A 21,467-nucleotide genomic window follows, 5' to 3' on the forward strand; every position below is an offset into this window, starting at 1 on the left:
CTAATGGTTCACAAATCTCAGAACGGGGCCACCACCTCTTTTTATGACTAACCTCACTTTGTCGTGGAAAGGCCTAGGCTTCCCTGCACACAGAATGCTAGGATACCAGTTCCACATGCAGTTGGACACTCACGGCAGGGATACATGCTCGTACAACATACACCAAAACTGTAGCCCGATGCAAGATACCTTGTTATGGTAGTCATGTTCCCTGAGCAACTCTCTCTTTGCTTATAGGGTTGCCTGGAAACCCTTTTTGACCCTCCACACATGGGTCACCTTCCCGCAGTGCCTTAACAAACGTTAGACCCACAAGGATGGTTTTACACAAATACCTGCTCCTCCTGGGCATCTGTCTTTTCCCTTCTTGGATACGCTTTTGAGGGAACCTCTCCCTGCCATGGCCGGTTTCGAGCATTCGGCTGCCGCTTTGCCTCTGCTCTGAGTGACTGTAGCAGGAGTTCTGATCTCTGTCAGGAAATTAGCAAGAAACTAAATTCTCTCCTAATGCGCCTTCTGCTCGTACTGCCTTATGCAGGGTGCTCTTCTCATACCCCTTCTGCTTGTACCTCCTCCTTCCGGGCACTCTTCTCGTAAACCCTTCTGCTTATACCTCCTCAAGCAGGGCACTCTTCTCGTACCCCTTCTGCTTGTACCTCCTCATGCAGGGCACTCTTCTCGTACCCCTTCTGCTTGTACCTCCTCATGCAGAGCACTCTTCTCGTACCCCTTCTGCTTGTACCTCCTCATGCAGAGCACTCTTCTCATACCCCTTCTGCTTGTACCTCCTCCTTCCGGGCACTCTTCTCGTACCCCTTCTGCTTGTACCTCCTCATGCAGAGCACTCTTCTCGTACCCCTTCTGCTTGTACCTCCTCATGCAGAGCACTCTTCTCATACCCCTTCTGCTTGTACCTCCTCCTTCCGGGCACTCTTCTCGTACCCCTTCTGCTTGTACCTCCTCATGCAGAGCACTCTTCTCGTACCCCTTCTGCTTGTACCTCCTCATGCAGAGCACTCTTCTCGTACCCCTTCTGCTTGTACCTCCTCCTTCCGGGCACTCTTCTCGTAAACCCTTCTGCTTATACCTACTCAAGCAGGGCACTCTTCTCGTACCCCTTCTGCTTGTACCGCCTTATGCAGTGCGCTCTTCTCGTACCCCTTCTGCTTGTACCTCCTCCATCAGGGCACTCTTTGCACAACCCTTCGGCTCGTACCTCCTCTTGCAGAGCACTCCTATCGTACCCAGTCTGCTCCTACCTCCTCATGCAGGGCACTCTTCTCATACCCCTTCTGCTTGTACCTCCTCATGCAGGGCACTCTTCTCGTACCCCTTCTGCTTGTACCTCCTCATGCAGGGCACTCTTCTCGTACCCCTTCTGCTTGTACCTCCTCATGCAGCGCACTCTCCTCATGAAGGGTACTCCTCTTGTATCCCATTTGCTCTTACCTCCTCATGCAGGGCACTCCTCTCATACCCCTTCGGCTCGTACCTCCTCTTGCAGAGCACTCCTATCGTACCCAGTCTGCTTTTACCTCTTCATGCAGTCCGCTCTTCTCATGCCCCATCTGCTTGCACCTCCTCTTGCAGAGCACTCCTCGTACCCCTTCTGCTTGTACCTCCTCTTGCAGAGCACTCCTCGTACCCCATCTGCTTGTACCTCCTCTTGCAGAGCACTCCTCTTGTACCTCCTCTGCTTGCACCTCCTCAGCTAGAGCACTCCTCTCGTACCCAATCTCCTTGTACCTCCTCATCTAGAGCACTGCTCTCGTACCCCTTCTTCTCGTACCTCCTCTTGCAGAGCACTGTTCTGGTACCCCTTCTTCTCGTACCTCCTCTTGCAGAGCACTCCTCTCGTACCCCTTCTTCTCGTACCTCCTCTTGCAGAGCACTGCTCTCGTACCCAGTCTGCTTACTGAGTTAGACTCTACCCTCAAGGTAGATGCAGCAGCTCCCTCCGGGTTGGTCCCAAAGTGCCTTGCACAGCTCCTTAGTCGCCAGGCAGCTCTGCTGGTGATTGGCTTCACAAGCAGGTTTCTCTGGGTGTGCAGTCCACTGACCCCTATGTCCAGCAGGTAGTGCCTGCTTTCTCTAGGCTGTGTACAGCTGCCCTTGTAGGGGCCCTACCCAGGATGTCCGCAATCAGGCGCCGTGGCTCTGAAGCTGCAGTATTGCGCACCATCATTTCTCTATGGTCCTGAAAAGGGTTGAAGAGAATCCTGGCACTCTGATCTGGGTTTCCAGACAATATTTATCCAAACTGTGCCGACATAGATGTGGGCTCCTGAGATCCATCTCTGGAACGAGTTTCAGTCATGTCCTGATAATGTATTTATTTGCCCAGAATGGTCAGGCCAAAGTTTTGTTTGCTCAAATGTGTCAGTAAGTGGGATTAGGGGTGGGTGTACCTTGACGGAATCTGAGACAAAGTGACAAAAGGAGGAGAGGCCTTACAACTCAACTCAGCTGCTCCACAAATCTGTCCACAGCAACTCGTCTGGAGAAGAAAGAAGCAGGAAGGGGTCCTGGACTGTCCCAGCACTTCTAAGTGGAACCTGTCTCCCTCCTTCCTTTCAGAGGCGCCTGACCAGCTTTAAAGGACTTTAATGTACCCATAACTTACCTCCTTGTTTGGCAAATTCTCTCCGTCTTCCTCTTGGGTTGCATTGACACATAGCAGATACAACATTCTATCCTCTTAGGTTAAAGCACAACAGACACGTTCCACCCTCACCCACACATGCAAAACGCATAGTGCACACAGTCTTTATCCATGTCTTATGCAACCAACTCAGAGACCCTTACTCCAACTACACAAGTGTGGCTGGCCATATATAAAAAAAAAAAGCAGCTCTATTGTTAGCAGCTCATAATTCCATTGTAACAGCAAATACAGTGGGTGAGAAGTCTTTTGGAACCCTTACATCACAGGAGAGGTCCCAATACCAGTGGTGAAAAAGTCAAAACTTACGGTTTTCAGGGGTAGAGACCTTTCTTAAATAACTCCTGGAGCTGCGCTCTTAGTTTTTGTGTTATCGCCTATGAGGTCTTGTAAAATGGCACATTTATGAGAGGAGGTTATTTATAATTTGTAATATTGTGTGAAAGTCACCATGTGCAGAGTCTTGTGATACAGACCAGAGTATAAGAAACAATGCAGTGTCATGCGTCCCATTTCAAAATATTACAGATGTATCAATCATGTGACTTCAATCAGAATATCACAGACTGTCCTGGTTCATATATGACGACTCAGACTATTGCAGTCATGTGACAGTTTCAGAATATCAGACTGTGTAATATGAACTGATTCATAGCATCACGGACTGCTGAGTCGTGAGACCTTGTTCAGAATCAAACAGTGTTATGTGAGCCCATTCAGAATATCAGAATGTGCCATGTCATGCTTCCCATTCAGAATATCACCGTGTCTGCTGTGCCATGTGACCCCATTCAGATTATTACTGTGTATTGTGCTGTCATGGGATTTCCATTCAGGATATCACAACCTGTGTTGACAGAATATCAGACTTTGCAGGAGGATGTGGGGGCAGCGCCCGCCCCAATGCTTTCTAACTAGAGATAATCAGAAGTGTTCAAAGAAGCTTAGATTTTCGAACGCATTGAACTCCTAAAATTTAATATAATTTGGGGGGTGGCCGAAGGCATCAAGATGGCGGTCACACTCAGAGTGCTCCGGACACCTCCGTCATCCGCCTTGGATCCCACGACCATCGGCGCCCATCCGCAGCCCTACCTGACCGCAGTCTGTTCTTCTACAGATGGTGCTCCTCCCTTGGTGATTTGGTGCCGGCTCGGGGCGCCTACGGCCTCCTGGGTGTCGCGTTCTGCTGCGGTTGGCCACGGCCTACTTGTGTTCGCGCCCCCCGTCATCAGCGGGACTGCCGGCTGCGGCCTACCTGCCCTCGCGGCCGTGGCTCCCCTTTGCCAGCGGGACCTTCGGCCGCGGCCTGCTTGTCTTTGCGGCCGCGGCCTGCTTGTCTTTGCGGCCGCGGCCCCTCTGTCAGCAAGATTGTGCGCCGCTGAGTGTCGAAGCTGGTGTGGGCCGGGAGCGCTGTGACGCTTGGGGGGTGAGCCGCTCCTGCGGCTCTGAATCGGCCTGGCGGACCCGCATGCGTCCCGCGGCCTTTGTCAATTGATCGGCCAGCACGTCGGCTGGCGAGGTGGTGGCGGTGGTAGAGACCTGTATCACACGAGGCCGGGTGTTGACGGGAGCGCCGATTGTGCGCCGAAGGCAATCCCGTCTGTGCCCGTCCGCGCCTTGACCGCGCCCAGCGCCTGGACCCCGCCGATGCAAGACTACCCGACGGACCTACGACGCCGCCACCCTCAACGCACTCAATGCCGGCCGGAACCCTGCCTGCTACCGAGCCACCCCGATACGCACCCATGGACCCTTCGCCTGCCTAGCCTGCCGCTTCACTGGCTACCGGACCTGTCCCGCACCCACCAAGCCCAACACCAGCAGCAACCACCTGTAGTGTATCCTGCTCAACACCCGCTCCGTCCACAGGCACGCCGTGGAACTCTGGGACCTGCTCGACACGACAGCACCGGACGTTGCCTTCCTCACCGAAACCTGGATGAACACCTCCTCAGCGCCCGACATCGCCATAGCCATCCCGGACGAATACAAGATCACCCGGAAGGACCGCGGCAACCAGACAGGAGGAGGCATCGCCATCGTACACAAGAACACCATCCGCATCTCAACTAACTCAGACGAAACCTTCGCCGCCGCCGAACACCTGCACTTCCAGATACACACTGACCCCAAGACCACCCTCCGCGGCACCCTCATCTACAGACCACCGGGACCGCGCACACAATTCAGCGGACTTCATCAGCCCGCACGCCCTTCCTTCCGCGACTACATCCTCATAGGAGACCTCAACTTTCACCTGGAGAACAACAACGACAAAAACACCACCACCCTGCTGGACAACCTCGCCAACCTCGGACTCAAGCAACTGGTGACCACCCCCACCCACTACGCCGGCCACACACTTGACCCCGTCTTCTCATCCAGCAAGCACATCTCCTTCAGCCACGCCACCGGACTCCACTGGACCGACCACAGCTGCGTCCACTTCAGCTTCAGAAGAACTACGACCCACCACCACCCGCAACAGGTCCCCCGCCGAAGCTGGAGCAAGATCACCTCCGATCAGCTCACCACCTCCCTCAGCCACAACACTCCGACCTGCACAACGGACCCCAGCGAAGCAGCCAACAACCTCACCAAGTGGCTGACCGCCTGCGCCGATGACCTCGCACCACTTAAGAACCCTCCCAGCAGACCCGGCAGCAAGAAAACCCCCTGGTTCACCAACGAACTCAAGTAATCCAAGAAGAACTGCCGCTCCCTCGAGAGAGCCTGGCGGCACCACCACACCACAGATAACAGGGCCGCCCTGAAGCACGCCATCCGCAAACACCATCAGCTGATCCGCGCCACCAAGAAGACGGCACTCAAAGAACGACTGGACAACAACACCCACGACAGCAAGGAACTCTTCAGCATCGTCAAAGAGTTCTCCAACCCCAGCGCAGGAAACGACATCACTCCCTCGCAAGACTTCTGCAACTCACTCGCCTCGTTCTTCCACAGCAAGATCGCAGACATACACAACAGCTTCGACGCAGAGACCACGCACCCTACCACCGAACCAGCGCCCGCCACCACCACCCTCTGCAACTGGACCCCGATCAGCACCGAAGACACCACCCGAACGATGAACTCCATCCACTCCGGATCACCAACCGACCCGTGCCCACACCACGTCTTCAACAAAGCCGACGCCACCATCGCACCCCATCTCCGAGACACCATCAACTCCTCCTTCCACACCGCCACCTTCCCGGAGAGCTGGAAGCACGCCGAGCTGACCGCCCTCCTGAAGAAACCAACGGCGGACCCCACCAACCTCAAGAACTACCGCCCCATCTCGCTCCTTCCTTTTCCAGCCAAAGTCATCGAGAAGACCATCAACAAACAGCTTGCCGCCTTCCTCGAGACGAACGGATCCCTCGACCCCTCGCAGTCCGAGTTTCGGGCCAACCACAGCACCGAGACCGCCCTCATCGCAGCCACCGACAACATCAGAACCCTGATCGACAACGGGGAAACAGCGGCCCTCATCCTCCTGGACCTCTCTGCAGCATGCGACACCGTCTGCCACCGCACCCTAGTGAAGCGCCTCAGCAACCAATGGAGCCCTGAAGATTCGCCAGATGCGATGAAACACGTGTCGGCTGGTTGTTCACAAGCTGTGTTTGATTAAAACAAGGAGATCAAGACAAAAGAGATCAAGACTTCTTTATTGACACCTATTCATTTATTTATAACAATTTGCTTATTATTGTTGTTTCTCTGCATTATATTGAACATTTGCGTTTGGACATTGTTCCATTTTGTACCTGTCAAGTGTGTGCATAGGGTATGTTTTCACCGTACACGGTTGCGCAAGGGGCGTCAACTACAGGCAACAGCACCCAGGTCCTTAAGTGCGGCAGCCCCAGATCCCCATGACTAGTCCAACCACTCGGAGTCCCCGCCGCGCCACAGGCACCGCTCTGTTGAGAACTTGGCGGGCTTGTCCCTACTATTGGCCCAGGAAGACTCGGATCTCTCACGCACCCCCACCCTTTAAAGATAATGTAGTCAGACTCTGATGTATGTTCATCATCTGGGGGAGAGTGCCTCGCCGGGGGGGGGGGGCACATTGTCACGAAGGCCTGAAGTTCTCACAGGAGCAGTCCAGAAGCTGTACCCAATCACCCCTCCACCAGTGACCCCGCCTGACAGGCAAAGCCACCAGCAGAAGGGAAAAGGGGAAGTGGATAAGAAAAGAGACAACTTGAAATCTTCTGCCACCCTTCAGACTGCGTTATGTAGGAAGTCTTGCTGTCTGTACTTCACGGGTGCCTAATACACAGAATGGGAGAGAACATAAACAACTACCCACCTTTTAACTGTACACTCTTATAATAATAACCAAACTTGTCCTACCAGAATTTCCCAAGTTATTGCCCCTCTTCTGGTGGAGATTCGATATACTGCAGAATACTCTTATCTGAAAGAAATAGACTCTATATTACTATTGCTCTAACTTTAACTACCTCCCTCCCTCTATGGAGTTTTCTGTTACCTTGAGAGTATCCTGCAAGTCTTTTTAATTGGGGGTTCTGTTGGTGAATGCTGGTAAGAAACCTTGTCTTTGCTGCAAACTGTATTTCCAATCCGTAGCGCGCAAAAAGGTACCAGGTAAGGAAAAAGGGGGGGGGGGAGGAAGAAGCGAGGAAAAGCGCAAGAGGGATTGCGAAGTCTTACTCGCAGCAAGGTATTTGTAAATTCAGCTTAGGTTTGCTTACTACTCTCTTGGTGATGCCACTCGTGGAAATGTTCGAACTCTCCTGCGGGTGCTCTCCGTCGTGGTTACTCTCTGATGTGCTTGACTCTCCGTTGAGCTGAACACTGCTTACGAACTCTGACTTCACCTCGGACTCTGTGACGAAGGTCCGACTGGAAATACGGAATCTCCGTAGTCATTAAGCTGAGGTCCTTAACTGTGGGGACAAACGTAATTCTCGCTAACGCTAGTCTTTCTATACTCTAGACCTTGACTACACTCTGGATACTTTAATTAGGAAGCCGCTATCTTTTTCCTAAACTCCTGTCACGACTACAGACACGGAGCAAGGAATTCAGCGACCGCCTCAGGAAACAAACAGTTGAAGTGCGCAGATTCAAAGCTGCGCGCGGGGCTCATTGACTAGACCTGACGCTGCTTTGAGTCTAACTCTAATGTCCACAGCGGCAGCCATCTTGGGAGGAGAGAATTTACGTTAACTGTGAAAACTATGTACAATTGCACTGTGCATCTCTCCTAACGATAAGGGTGCCAGACATTCACCCAATGGGGTCTGGTAACAGTCTTTGCCCTCCTTGTTGGCTTGACACCTTATATGGCAGCAATTCGCAAAACCCTGACACACATGACTATGGGTATGTTCACTTGTGCACTCACACTGTCACAACGCCGATGCATGCATATCCGTTCTTCTGGAGGGGTCCTCCGCGCAACCAACCCAAGCGCTTTAGTTTGGTTCAGTCAAATGGGGGGGTCGACAGATGCTTCTGTTCTCAAAGTATAGGGTGGGGGCAGGGGAGGGTGGTGGGTCTGGGACTGGGGGGGGGGTTTCTTTGTTGACGGGGGCTGAGGTTGTTTGCTCCCGAGGTTTACTACGGTTCATTATGGTTTTGTTGCACCACCACACACACACGACACTCAGCCCGCCCTTCTGGGGGGCCAATACACATGGTTCTTCCCACCAGCGTGCTGTCATGCTTGCACCGGGCCCCGCATCTGCCGTCGACTCTTCAGGGTCCGATGGGCTGCAATAGTGACTTCCTTCCCCCATGATTGACGCTCCAACTCCAAAGGCTGCCCTTCATATCTTATCCTGGAACGTTCATGGCCTTTTAGACCGCCACAAACGAACAGCTGTACTGCGCTACGCACAACGCCTCGATGTAGACATACTCCTGCTTCAAGTGACGCACCTGCTCGGTAACCACTGCCCCTTTCTTGCGCGCTACGGTTGTGATAGTTTGGCACTCGGGCTTTGCCCGAGGCTTTTGTGGTGTTGCTGTACTACTGAAACGCACCTTTCCCGCTCCTCGACACAACAGGCCCTCCATTCCCCTCTAGACTGACGCAAGCGAAACAGTTGACAAGCTGGGCTGCATCCCTTGGCCTTCGCGATGCGTAGCGAATCTGGCACCCACAAACTTAACAGTTCACACACACCTCTGCCGCTCACCACACGCAGGTGCGTATAGATGCCGTTTTTCTTCCGTCCACAGACTGCTCCTCCATTCAAGATGTCTGCATACTCCCGAGAGGCATCTCTCACTATTCCCCGCTGCTCCCGAGTATGGGGGCTCCTCCCCCCCTACTCATGCCCAATGTGGCTGCTGAACGTCTGGTTTCTTCAAGACAAAGGCTTCAAAAAAGCGGTGGGACAGGAGCTGCAGTATTACTTTGATGCTAATGTGGGGTCGGTTCCCTCTTCGGGTACCCTGTGGGAGGCAGGTAAGGCCACCATTCGTGGGTTTGCCAAAGGCCACGTCCAACAGCAGCGGCGGGCCCAGCTATCACAGATCACCTCCTTGGGTGCGCAGGCTCTACGTCTCGAGCACTCTCCCTCCGCTGGCGACGATGTTGATCGCGATTGGCGCCTCATGCATATTCGGAATGAAATCAAGCATCTCTCCCTGAAGGCCGCCAAACTCTTGTGCAGATTGTCTGTGGCCAGAGTCTATGGTTGGGGGGGACAAGAACGGCACAATTCTGCATAGGCTCGCCACGTATCCCAGAATGAACCTTATTATTCCAGAGATACTGGACCAAGAGGGGTCGACACAAAGATCCCCGGTGGCTTTGGCAGGCACATTTGCCGCCTTCTACCGTCTGCTCTATGCCAAGCGGACCCCGACGTGGTCTCTCCACGGGCTGCTGTGATCGGTGGGTGCCCACCTCCCTCAACTGGACCCTACTGCTCTGGCCGACCTTGACCGTCCAATCTCACACGATGAGATCAATGAGGTTATCGCCAACACCTCCTCGGGCTCGGGCAAGACTCCTGGCCCAGACGGCCTTTCCCAGGAATATTACGCAGCATACCGCGAAGCCCTCTTGCCTCGCATGACTGAGCTGAATGCTGAGGCCTTGGAGAAAGGGTCCTTTCCGCCCGAGATGGATATGGCTACCATCGTGGTCCTCTCGAAGTCACAACTACCATCTCCTCACTGTGCAGACTATCGTCCCATCTCTCTTAATAACATGGACGTTAAGCTCTTTGCAGCAATTCTCGCTCAACGGCTGAAGCCCCATCTTACCACATTGATCCACCCGGACCAGTGTGGTTTCATGCCCCAGCAAGGCACCAGACACTGTCTACGGCGGCTTCACCTGGCCCTGGCTCACCGCCAGGTGCTTTCCCCTTACTTGGCGCTCCTTCTGATAGACTTTGAGAAGGCGTTCGATTCCGTGGACTGGACGTACTTGGGTGAGGTACTGGTGGCAATGGGCTTCAGCCCCCATTTCTGTTGACTATTTGGTGTTCTCTACACCTGGCCTCAAGTGCGAGTCTTGGTTAATGGGGCTCTTTCTGACGCCTTCCCAATTCAAAGGGGGACGAGACCGGGATGCCCCCTCTCGCCCCTTCTCTTCTCCTTGGCGATGGAGCCCCTAGCGACTTTGATCCGGTCCGCGAGCATTGTACCGGGATGGGAATGGCCCAATTCGGAACTGGACAAGATCGATCTTTACTGCTCGATGTCCTGCTCTTCCTAACAGATCCCGCCCAGTCAGGTCCCTGTTGTCTCCAGATCCTGAGTTACCTCGGATAGGCTTCTGGCCTTCGAATGAACCCTAACAAGTCAGTCTTGGTTCTGCTCCACCTATCCAGAGAATGTTACGACTGGCAGTCCACGATACCGCTTTGGCGTCAGTCCTTTAAGTATCTTGGGATCTGGGTAGCTCTCCTCCCGGAATTGGGTTGGTCCCTTAATGTTACCCCGCTCGTAAAGAAAGCTAAGGAGGATCTCCACAGATGGCAGGCTCTGCCCTTGAACCCCTTGGGGAGGGTCGCCTTATTTAAAATGATGATACTTCCCAGATTCCTTTACGTCCTCCAAAATACCCCCTTCCGCTTTCCGCGGGCGAGGTTTCAGGAGCTGGACGCTATGGCTACTAAATTCCTGTGGGGGAAGGAAGGGCCCGGTTGGCACTCAGCACCTGTCAGATTCCATCATTTGATGGGGGCATGGGGATGACACATTTATACCTCTACTACCTGCCAACCCGTCTACTGAGTATACACGACTGGTTCAACGGGGGCTGGTCTGACCCTGCCTTTAGGTTGGAGCTCAGTCTGCTTGGCCTACCCAAAATCCAATCCCTAATGTATGGGGCGTCTCTTCCATCCACCCTGCCTGATGTGTCATGCTCAGTACTTCTAGCCTGGCAGGCTGCCCTCCGACATACCAATTGGACACATAAGCTCACTCGGCGTAAGCCTCTATGGCACGGGGCGTGGCTCGGGGAGGTCGGTGGACTGCAGGGGTTCAGAACATGGGATCTTATTGGGATCTCTCAACTTGGCTACGTGTGGGCGAGTGGCCACATGCGCTCCTTTAAAGACCTCCAGCCCAGATACTCCTTGCACCCATCGCAATTTTATAAATACTTACAATTACGACACGCCCTTCACATACACATACATGACGGCACCAGGATCCCTGAATACAGTCCCCCCCCCAAGGCTCAGGCCATGCTGGGCGACTTGGGGAAGGGGGGCATATATCGCATCTACAAGACGCTGGTTAACAACACCCCAACCTCACTAGACCGACTCAGGGGCCAATGGGAGGTGTGGGTGGGGTCCTCTGGACGAAGAAGATTGGCGTGACGCCCTCATGTCGCCTAAGTTGGTTAACACGTCCGCTAAGCTCCGCCTGATCCAATTATACTACATACACAAGGCTTACCTAACCCTGCAGCGCCTACATCGTGCCGGTTTTCCCCATCTGCCCCATGTACGAGATGCGGTCAAGAACCGGCCGATTTCTATCACATGGTGTGGGCGTGCCCCCGTCTGACTCAGTTCTGGGGAGAGATCGAGAGTGAATTATCTGAGGTCCTGGGGTGGGAGGTTCCCAATGATCCACGTCATTCTCTTCTCGGGATCACGGACGGACTCAATGGGACCAGGAATGAGAAGCAATTCTACAACACAGCCATGGTTGTGGCTAAGAGGGGCATTGCCGCCTCCTGGAAACTTCCCACACCGCCAGGCTTGGGGAGGTGACAAAAGGGGGTGGACTGGTGTGTGGCACAAGAAAAACTTATGTACGAGGCACAAGGGTGTCCGAAGAAATACCGGAGGGTTTGGGGCAGGTGGCTGGGAGCCATGGGGGTGACAACCTCTGTATACGAGCGTTTGTATCTACCACTGGGGGTTGGTACTGGATAAGTGTTACTTATGTGTTTTTCATTGTACTATGTCAGTGTTGGTGCTCTTCATGGTCGTGCAGTTGGTGCTTGTACTTTGTAAAATAATAAAGTTGTTTATAAAAATAAATGTAATATTGTTTTGTGGAATCTGATTTCACTGTGTTTGTTTCTCTGTTTTGCAGGATGTCAGAAGCACCCTGAGCAGGTAAGTCTGGTTTACTATCCTCCTCTCAGTGTGTAAGGAGCAGGTCTTGCTGCTGCAGTGTGTAAAGGCAACTGCTGAGTTCACATAAGTCCCCATCCTGCAAAAGAAATATGTCAAAGGATCCTATATTGTAAAATATACAACCCACCTGTGGCCCCCATAAACTTATGCCTAGTACTTTGACAAGTCCAAACTATATTGACACTATTCTCCTTGGTTTCAAAATCCACAATATATTCACAAGTTCTTTCAAACTGCTCATTTTGTTTTAAGAAATCTTCAGATCCACATAACTTAATTGAGATCTCAGAAATCTCGAGGTCCCCTGAAAAGCATCCTTGATTCTGGAAAATACTCGCTTGCATCCTCTTGAAACTTGTTTGAGTGATGATATAACTGAATTAGTCCTCCACAAATATCTATCTTCATAAAACTTCTCCCCTCAAGTTTTCTGTCAGGTTTAGGCGGCGTACACAGCTGGTCTTCGATGCCAATCCTAAGCTTCTCCTAACTAATAGCTCAAAATATCTATTAAAAACTGTTTCCAAGGATATTCTCAAAAGGCGAAAGAAGAGATAGGGTGGATAGCTAAAGATCCGCACATGGGGTGAGTGTCACAGCCACGGATGTCTGATGAATGATCATGGCGCAGACTTCTAGATCAGAAAGTAATCACACTGCAGACAGAGTACGGTGACATGTACCAGATCACACAATTAACTCCAGGTCAGCACCCTTCCCGCTTCAATGTATAAATGACCCAGTTTTTAGACTGTAGCTGCTTATCCACACAGTAGGCGATCTTGAGCCCAAAGGCGACAGGGATAGAACCCTCGAACCCTTTGCTGTACAGAAAGGCTAATATGTGAATAACAGGCATTACAACTAAATAAAACAAAGGAAACTAAATGAAAATCAAACATGAGAGAGAGCACAGCCAGGCATAGACTAGTCTGCAAGCAAGAACTTCCACAACATTCAAAAGCTCCTAGGCAAGTTGTTTCTGGCAAGTTGTTTCTGATTAAGTGAATATGAATAGAGTTTCATTAGACATGATACTTCTCAATGATTTCTGTTGTAAAGGTAAGAATGCTATCTCCTCTAAGCCTTAACGGATATGTGACCTCTGGATCACTTAAGAAAATAATCCAAGGTGGCGACAGACCACACAAAATAATTGCACTTGTTTTGGGAATAGATTTGAGAACTCACTTTACTCTGATTATTAAAAAGAATGTAAAGTATCGAGTTTGGTGGTCCATTCTTAGCCAAATGTTGACCAAACATGTGAAAATAAAGATGACCTACGGCGGTCATTTTAAACCAGTCTAATACTACGAAAGGAGAGAGAGACTGAGAGTGAGAGAGAGGGTGATGGAAGTACCAGAATACAGACGGAAAATGAGGGACTTAGCCATAAGGTGACAGAGGGACTGTGATTGAGAGGAATACAAAAAGTGAGAGTGGAGAGAAACAGAAGTAGACACAAAGGAACAGAGAGAATGAGAGGAAGGGAGAGCAGAGTGGAAGAATAAGAGGGTGGATGTGTGGAGTAGAGACAAACCGGGGTAGATAGAGCAGGGGGTTAAGGGTGAGTGAGAGAAGTGGAGAGAGGTATAGGTAAATTACATGGCCAAAGACAGGGAGGAGAATTTAGGGAGAGACAGAGTGAGGGAAAAAGAGAGCAGGAAAGGGTGAGCAGAAGTAAAGGGAGCAGGAAATAGGGCGGGTGATTTGGAGGGAACAAGAGAGAGAGACCGGGCAAAAGATGAGAGTGAGGGATGGAAGGAAAAAGGGAGACAGAGTGATCGAGAGAGGGAGAAGATGTAGCAAGCGAGACAATGAAAGATGTAAAGAGATATCAAGAGTAAGATTGAGAGAGCGAGATACAGAGAAGAGACTAAGATACTCCCTTGTTTGAGGCATGTGAGCTGCAGATTGTATACTTTTGCATAGAACGCCATCTGGTTTTGGGCTCGGATGTTTGCAGTTTGTTTTTGTCTTGGAAGAAATCTTTGTAGTCACGAGGTAGGTGTCTTCTCCCTAGGACGATGGTGCGCATGGGCATCGGCTCCATCCTTGGATTGTTTTTTCTCCGCCATCAGGTTCGTATGTGCATTGCTGTGCTCCGGGTCGATATCGGTTTCGAATCCCCTTTCGACGAGCAATCTCTCCACTTGACGTATTGACTCTATCTCGTTACTCTTCCCGACGCACATCTTCACAACAAACTTCTTGACCATCTTCGACGCAGGCCTTTGGGCCTCTCCGCGCCGACCATGCCTGCAGACAATGGAAAGGACTCCTTTCAAGAAATGCCCCAGGTGTGGTGCTAAGTTCCCACACACAGACATGCATGAGATGTGCAATCTCTGCCTCTCCACGGAGCACGAAGATAAGCATTGCAAGGCCTGTGCATCATTCAGGTCGAAGAAAAACATCTGTGATCGTCGGGCTCGATGACACAAAATGTCTTGCGGAACCAGCTCGATTCCAGACGTCTTTGGAACAGATCCCGAAATCGAGCCGGAAGAATCAGGCGATGAAGAAGACGTTTCCATCTCCGAAGCCGAAGAGGAGGCAGTCACCTCGGCTCAGCGGTTCATGAGTACCGAAACCCCTCTACCCAGAAACAAACCGAAGGCCCTAGTAACACCCTCGCTGTCCGGCTCGGGTCGACACTGACAACATACTTCTGACGTTCTGCCTCCGGGCCCGGCTATGAAGCCAAAACAAAAGCCTTCCGACTCAGGCTCGAGTCACTCCCATTCCGGCACCGGGAAGTCCTCCCCGGCACAGATGCCACAAAGGAAAGATCCTCCCTCGGTGCCAAAGACCGCCTCGACGTATAAGCTGTCGGCATCGACACACACTAAAGATAGTGACTCAGAGCCGAAGAAATCTTCGGAGCCGAAAAAGGCTTCAGACTCCGAAAAGTCGTCGGAACCGAAAAAAGCTTCGCAACAGAAAAGCCCTAAAGAGTCTAAGACCCCACGGAAATCATCACAGACTCACTACAAAGAAAGCTCGGACCCGAAATCTTCGGCACAGAACAAAGAGATTTTGCCCACAAAGCCTAGACCGGAACTTTCGGACCCAAAACAGAAATCTCTGTTCATTGATCCATCCACGGGCAAACTAGTCGCCGAACCTCCAAAAAAGATTAAACTGGACACCTCAGAGGAGCCTTCTTTACCTCCCGTGAAGCAGGACATGGGTACTAACACTTCTCCACCTCCTTCTCCAGTTAATCCACACCAATTGATTTCCCCTCCACACTCCCCACAGCCTATACTTTCACCTCAGACATCAGACACTGATAATGACCAGGGTGGGGATACAGATCCACAGGGGGATGATAATGTCAACTCACATACCATTCCACGTAACATAGACCCTTGGGAGGACTACAATACAGGCCCGACCCAAATAATGACCCGGATGTCTATCCATCTAAGCCCACCCTGCCAGATGAAAACACTGGGTTTGCGCAACTTATCACCAGAGCTGCCCAATACCATGGGGTCCCCTTACACTCCGACCCCTTAGAGGAGGATTTTCTTGCTAGAAACCTTTGCACCCTCGCAAAAAACAGCATACACCCTGCCAATATTAAAAGGCTTGTTAACACGGAAGTGTTTAAAGGCCCAGTCAGAGCCAGGGTTCTCAACACAGGGTGGATAAAAAATACAAGGCAGCTCCTAATGACACCAATTTATAGTAAAGGTCAGAACCCCCTGGATTCCCTTGTGGTGACTGAGGCATGCAAGCGGGCAAACTCGCAGGGTACAGGCGACACTCCCACTCTTGATAAGGAATCCAAATTAATTGACACATCTGGAAAACTTATCGCGTCTATGGGACGAGAGGTTCTTTTCACCGCTCTTTCTACAGAGCCGGCTCAAAAACCATGGGCTCAGAACAGCCCTCTTCCTCCTACAAGAGCCCCACACAAACATCCCCTAAGGGATATTTTCACGGAGGATAAAGAGGCAACCATAATAAAGGAAAAAGTCGCGGCAACAACAACCGCACCTCCCCTACCACTAAACAGTGACTTCCCTCCACTTCCCCCCGATCATACCACTCCTTTCTGGGGACGTCTTTCACAGTTCTTACCTGTCTGGAATTCCATCACAACAGACAAGTGGGTAAGACAAATTATCCAGTATGGTTATTGCCTGGAACTCACTTCTACCCCCCCAAACATCCTTCCCAGACAGCGCCCAATGTCCTTAGAACATCTAACACTTCTCAAACAGGAGGTGTTCTCTCCATTACAAAAACATGCAATAGAACCAGTCCCCTTGCCCCATCAAGGCACAGGGGTTTATTCCCTCTACTTCCTAATTCCAAAAAAGGACGGCTCTCCCAGGCCCATACTGGACCTCAGGCCACTAAACATCTACATTCAGTCAGACCACTTCCACATGGTCACTCTCCAACAGGTACTTCCACTACTTCAACAGGGTGACTTTCTCTCCACGCTGGATCTAAAGGAGCCTACTTCCATATTCCTATTCACCCAGCTCACAGGAAATATCTCAGGTTTGTGGTACATGGTCAACACTACCAATTTAAAGTACTCCCATTCTAGGTCACTACAGCACCCAGAGTTTTCACCAAGAGCCTCTCAGTAGTTGCAGCCCACTTAAGGAGACAACGAATTTGTGTCTTCCCTTATCTGGACGACTGGCTCATAAAAGCCAAATCACACAGCAGTTGCGTGCAACACACACACACAAGACAATTAAGCTGCTTCACAGTTTGGGATTCACAGTAAACCACGCCAATCCAGTCAGGATAAGCGCCATACAGGCTCTAATCCAAAAATTTCAGCCTGAACACTCACTGCCAGCGCGAGTGTTCATGCAGTTAATCGGGATGATGACCGCATGCATTCTCCTAGTACCTTATACAAGACTAGAAATGCATCCCTTACAGGAATGTTTGGCACGTCAGTTTAACCAGTCTCCAGGAAAGCTGACAGATCTGGTGTTGGTGGACGACCGCACTCATCGCTTTCTGCAGTGGTGGAACACACAAAGTATTTCCAAAGGGCTGCCGTTCCTCGACCCTGTTCCACAGACCATGCTAACAGCAGACGCATCGCTCACCGGCTGGGGAGCTAATCTTCAAACCCATACCATTCAGAGCATATGGACCCCCCAAAAAAGACAATTCCAAATAAACTACCTGGAACTGTTAGCAGTCTTCCTAGCATTGAAATCTTTTCAACTCCATCTCCTAGGCAAAGCTGTCCTGGTCCGCGCAGACAACATGACTGCAATGTACTATATACAGAAACAAGGGGGAATACACTTGCTGCAGCTTTCACACTTAGCTCAGAGCATATGGAGATGGGCCATTCCGCAAAATATATGTTAGAGGCATATGAGCTGCAGATCACACACGATGCATAGATCGCCATCTGGTGTTGGGCCCGGATGTTTGCACTTTGTTTTTGTCTTGGGAAAGTCTTTGGAAGTCATGAGATAGGTGACTCCTCCTTTGGATGATAGTGCGCATGGGCATCGGCTCCATCTTCACATTGTTTTTTTCCGCCATCGGGCTAGGATGTGTTTTCGCACTCCAGTTCGGTGCTGTTATCGATTCAACTTTTGACACGTAATCCTTCTCCCCTTTCTCCGGTATTGTTTAGATTGTGATCCCTAGTCGACGCACATCTCTCCAAGTTCAAAGTCCTCGATTCAGGTCGTCGACGAAGACCTTTGGGCCTACCTAGGCCATTACATCTGGCTCATGGAAAGGACTCCATTTAAAAAGTGTCCTCAATGTGGGTCGAAGTTCCACCACACAGATCTTCATGAGGTTTGTAACCTCTGCCTTTCACCGGAGCACGAGGCCAGAGACTGTCCAGCTTGTGCCTCCTTCCGCTCCAAGAAGACTATTCAAAATCGTCGAGCTCGAAGAAGCATGGCTCGCTTGTCGCCATCCATTCCCGATGACATCTTCCAGGAGGGTGCCGATGTACTAGAACAGGAGCGGTACGAAGAAGGCCTCGTCCGCGCGTAGGAAGCTGATGACTCCGACTCTGGTCGCAAGTACTGACGTCGACCGCCGACCCCCTCCCCCAGCACCGAAAAAGGCTTTGGTAACACCTTCACCTTCGGGCCCAGGTGCACACCAAGACAGTACTTCTCACGCCCCGCCTCCGGGCCCGGCAAAGAAGTAAACAACTAAGCCTTCAGGCCGCTCAAGCTCCAGTCTGCCTTCCGTTGGTGCCGAAGCCCCGACACCCAAAAAGAAGCCATTGTCTTCCTCAGTGCCGACTACTGCCTCTGCTCCGCACTTGGCACCAAAGCCTGTCAACACCAATCCCTCAACTCCGAAAAAACATCAGAACTGAGTAAAAGAACGCTACAGAAGACTACAGACTCTCAACCTCCGGAGCCGAAAAAGACCTCCGAGACGAAAAAAACAACCGGTTCCGCAGACTCCTACAGAGACTGTAAAACATCACGGTTCCAAGCATAAAGAGCACAAAACCGCTCCAGAGTCTGTGTCGCACAAGCATTCGGAACCGAAAAAATCGGCACCGAAAGACCAACTTCCAGCAGAAGAGCTTTTCAAACCAGATCCCACCCAAAAAACTCTTCTAAAAGACCCAGCTGACTCTCAGTTCTAAAAAGAGACCACTGGACACGCCTATACCAGCTCAACCACCCAAAAAGAGAGAGACATTGCTACATCTTCTCTCAGGATCCCTTCTCCACCTTCTCCTTCTCCCCCACCTCCTACTCCACCATACCACTCTCCTACACCATCTCCTCCACCAGTGGACGATGATGACACCTCTGACACAGGGTAGGGTGCAGATGATGAGCCACTAGGGTATCCTAGTCCACCTTCTACCCCAGACCCCTGGGATGATTACAACATACCAGATGTACCTAACGTACCACAAGACGACATCTACCCCTCTAGACCTTCCTTCCCAGAGGATACTATGGGTTTCAACCAGTTCGTTCAGAGCTGCACAATACCACGGGGTTGACTTGCACACAGACCCTGTGGAAGAGGATTTTTTAATGGACACTTTTGATATTTCACAAAAGTACACCTCCATTCTACCTATGCTCAAAGGAGTGATTAAACATGCACCGGAAGTGTTTAAAGATCCAGTTAGGGCTAGGGTTATTAACCCCAGGATAGAGAAGAAATATAAAGCCGACCCAGCAGACCCAGCATACATTAAGGGCCACATACCGTTGGACCCCTTAGTAGTCTCCAACGCCAGAAAAAGGGCTAACTCGCAAACATTGGGGACGCTCCACTTCCCAACAAAGAGTCCAAACTCTCTTGGTCGCTTCTGGTAAACGCACAGCGTCACAAGCAGCTAACATATGGCGTATTGCCAACACTCAAGCTCTGTTAGCTAGGTATGATAGAGCACACTCCGACGAGCTAGAGACTATTGCAACACCTTCCGGATAAATATAAAACCAAGGCCAATGACCTCATACAGGAGGGTAAGCTTATTACTAACACCTCCATCCGTTGCGCTCTAGACGTAGCAGACACCACCTCCAGAGCTATCAACACAAGTGTCCTTCTGCATAGACCTGCTTGGCTACGCATTTCAGGTTTTAAACCTGAAGTACAAACTTCCATCCTTAACCAGCCATTTGACGAAAAACACTTATTCTATACTCCTCTGACAACCCCTCCACCTCTTACAAGACTCCCACCAGACCACATTTACCAGAGGTTATCAAAGAGGAGGTTACAGAGGCAATAATAACAAAGGTAGAGGCAAGACCAACAACACCCACTCTGCCTCCACCCCTACCCAATGATTTCCCTTCTCTCCCCTTGGACCATTCCACTCCGGTTGGGGAAGATTGCTACAGTTCCTTCCTGTCTGGAACAACATCACCACAGACAGGTGGGAGAGGCAAATTGTTCAAACAGGTTACTGTCTAGAACTCAACTCTAACCCCCCCCCCCCCCCCCCAACAAACATACCACCCAGGCAGCGCCCAATGTCACTAGAACATTTATCACTACTAAAACAGGAGGTAATCTCCCTCCTAAACATGCAATAGAACCAGTCCCCCTTCATCAGCAAAACACACGCGTTTACTCCCTGTATTTCCTTATCCTAAAAAAAGGACGGATTTCTAAGACATATCCTAGACCTCTGTCCCCTAAATCTATTCATACACTCAGACCATTTTCACATGGTCACGCTTCAACAAGTCCTTCCTCTTCTCTCACAAGGCAACTTCCTTCCCACTTTAGATCTCAAGGACGCCTACTTCCATATTTCCATTCACACATCTCACAGGAAATATCTCCGGTTTGTAGTGGACGGTCAGCATTACCAATTCAAGGTACTCCCATTCGGAGTCACCACAGCGCCCAGAGTGTTCACCAAATGTCTGGTGGTGGTTACAGCTCACCTAAGAAGACAGCAAATTCACGTCTTCCCATACCTATACGACTGGCTCATAAAAGCCAACTCGTACAGCCAGTGTGTACATCACAATTACACTACAGTCCAACTACTATACGACTTGGGGTTTAACATAAACCTTGCAAAGTCTCACCTACAACCTTCCCACACACAACAGTACCTGGGTGCCACAATCAACACTTCAAAAGCACTTGCATATCCCAGTCCTCCCAGGATAGCAAGCATGCAAACCCTCATAACACAATTTCAACTGCAACACTCTCTTCCAACTCCAGTATTCATGCAGTTAATAGGGATGATGGCCTCTTGCATATTTATAGTACCTCACGCAAGACTCCAGATGCGTCCTCCACAGGAATGCTTAGCGCGTCAGTGGAACCAGGCTCAAGGTCATCTTACAGATCTGGTGTTGGTGGACGGCTGCACACATCGTTCTCTGCAATGGTGGAACACCCAAAACCTTTCCATGGGGCGACCGTTCATCGAGCCCGTTCCACAGATTGTACTAACAGCGGACGCATCGCTCTCTGGCTGGGAAGCTCATCTATTACATCACACCATACAGGGCAAGTGGACGCCTCAAAAAAGGTTACTACACATCAATCACCTGGAGATACTAGCTATATTTCTAGCATTAAAGTAATTCCAGAAACAAATATCAGGCAAAGCTGTCCTAGTCTGCACTGACAACATGACCGCAATGTACTACATACAGAAACAAGGCGGTACACACTCCCTACAGCTCTCCCAACTAGCACAAAGCATATGGAGATGAGCT

The 21,467-nt window shown here is 50.8% G+C and overlaps 2 protein-coding genes across 3 annotated transcripts in view; both read left to right on the forward strand.

Moving 5' to 3' along the window:
- Window positions 1-21,467, forward strand: part of LOC144754225 (E3 ubiquitin-protein ligase TRIM39-like) — a 574,742-nt gene that overhangs the window by 281,343 nt on the left and 271,932 nt on the right. The window lies entirely within an intron of this gene.
- LOC144754224 (E3 ubiquitin-protein ligase TRIM39-like) overlaps window positions 1-21,467 on the forward strand; it is a 168,030-nt gene that overhangs the window by 121,699 nt on the left and 24,864 nt on the right. For both annotated transcript variants that reach the window (XM_078641813.1, XM_078641812.1), the window contains exon 4: window positions 12,227-12,249. In XM_078641813.1, coding sequence (XP_078497939.1) covers window positions 12,227-12,249 — 23 coding nt within the window. The remainder of the gene's footprint in view (window positions 1-12,226; window positions 12,250-21,467) is intronic.

Source organism: Lissotriton helveticus, chromosome 5_1 (genome assembly GCF_964261635.1).
Source record: "Lissotriton helveticus chromosome 5_1, aLisHel1.1, whole genome shotgun sequence".
Lineage (NCBI taxonomy): Eukaryota > Metazoa > Chordata > Amphibia > Caudata > Salamandridae > Lissotriton > Lissotriton helveticus.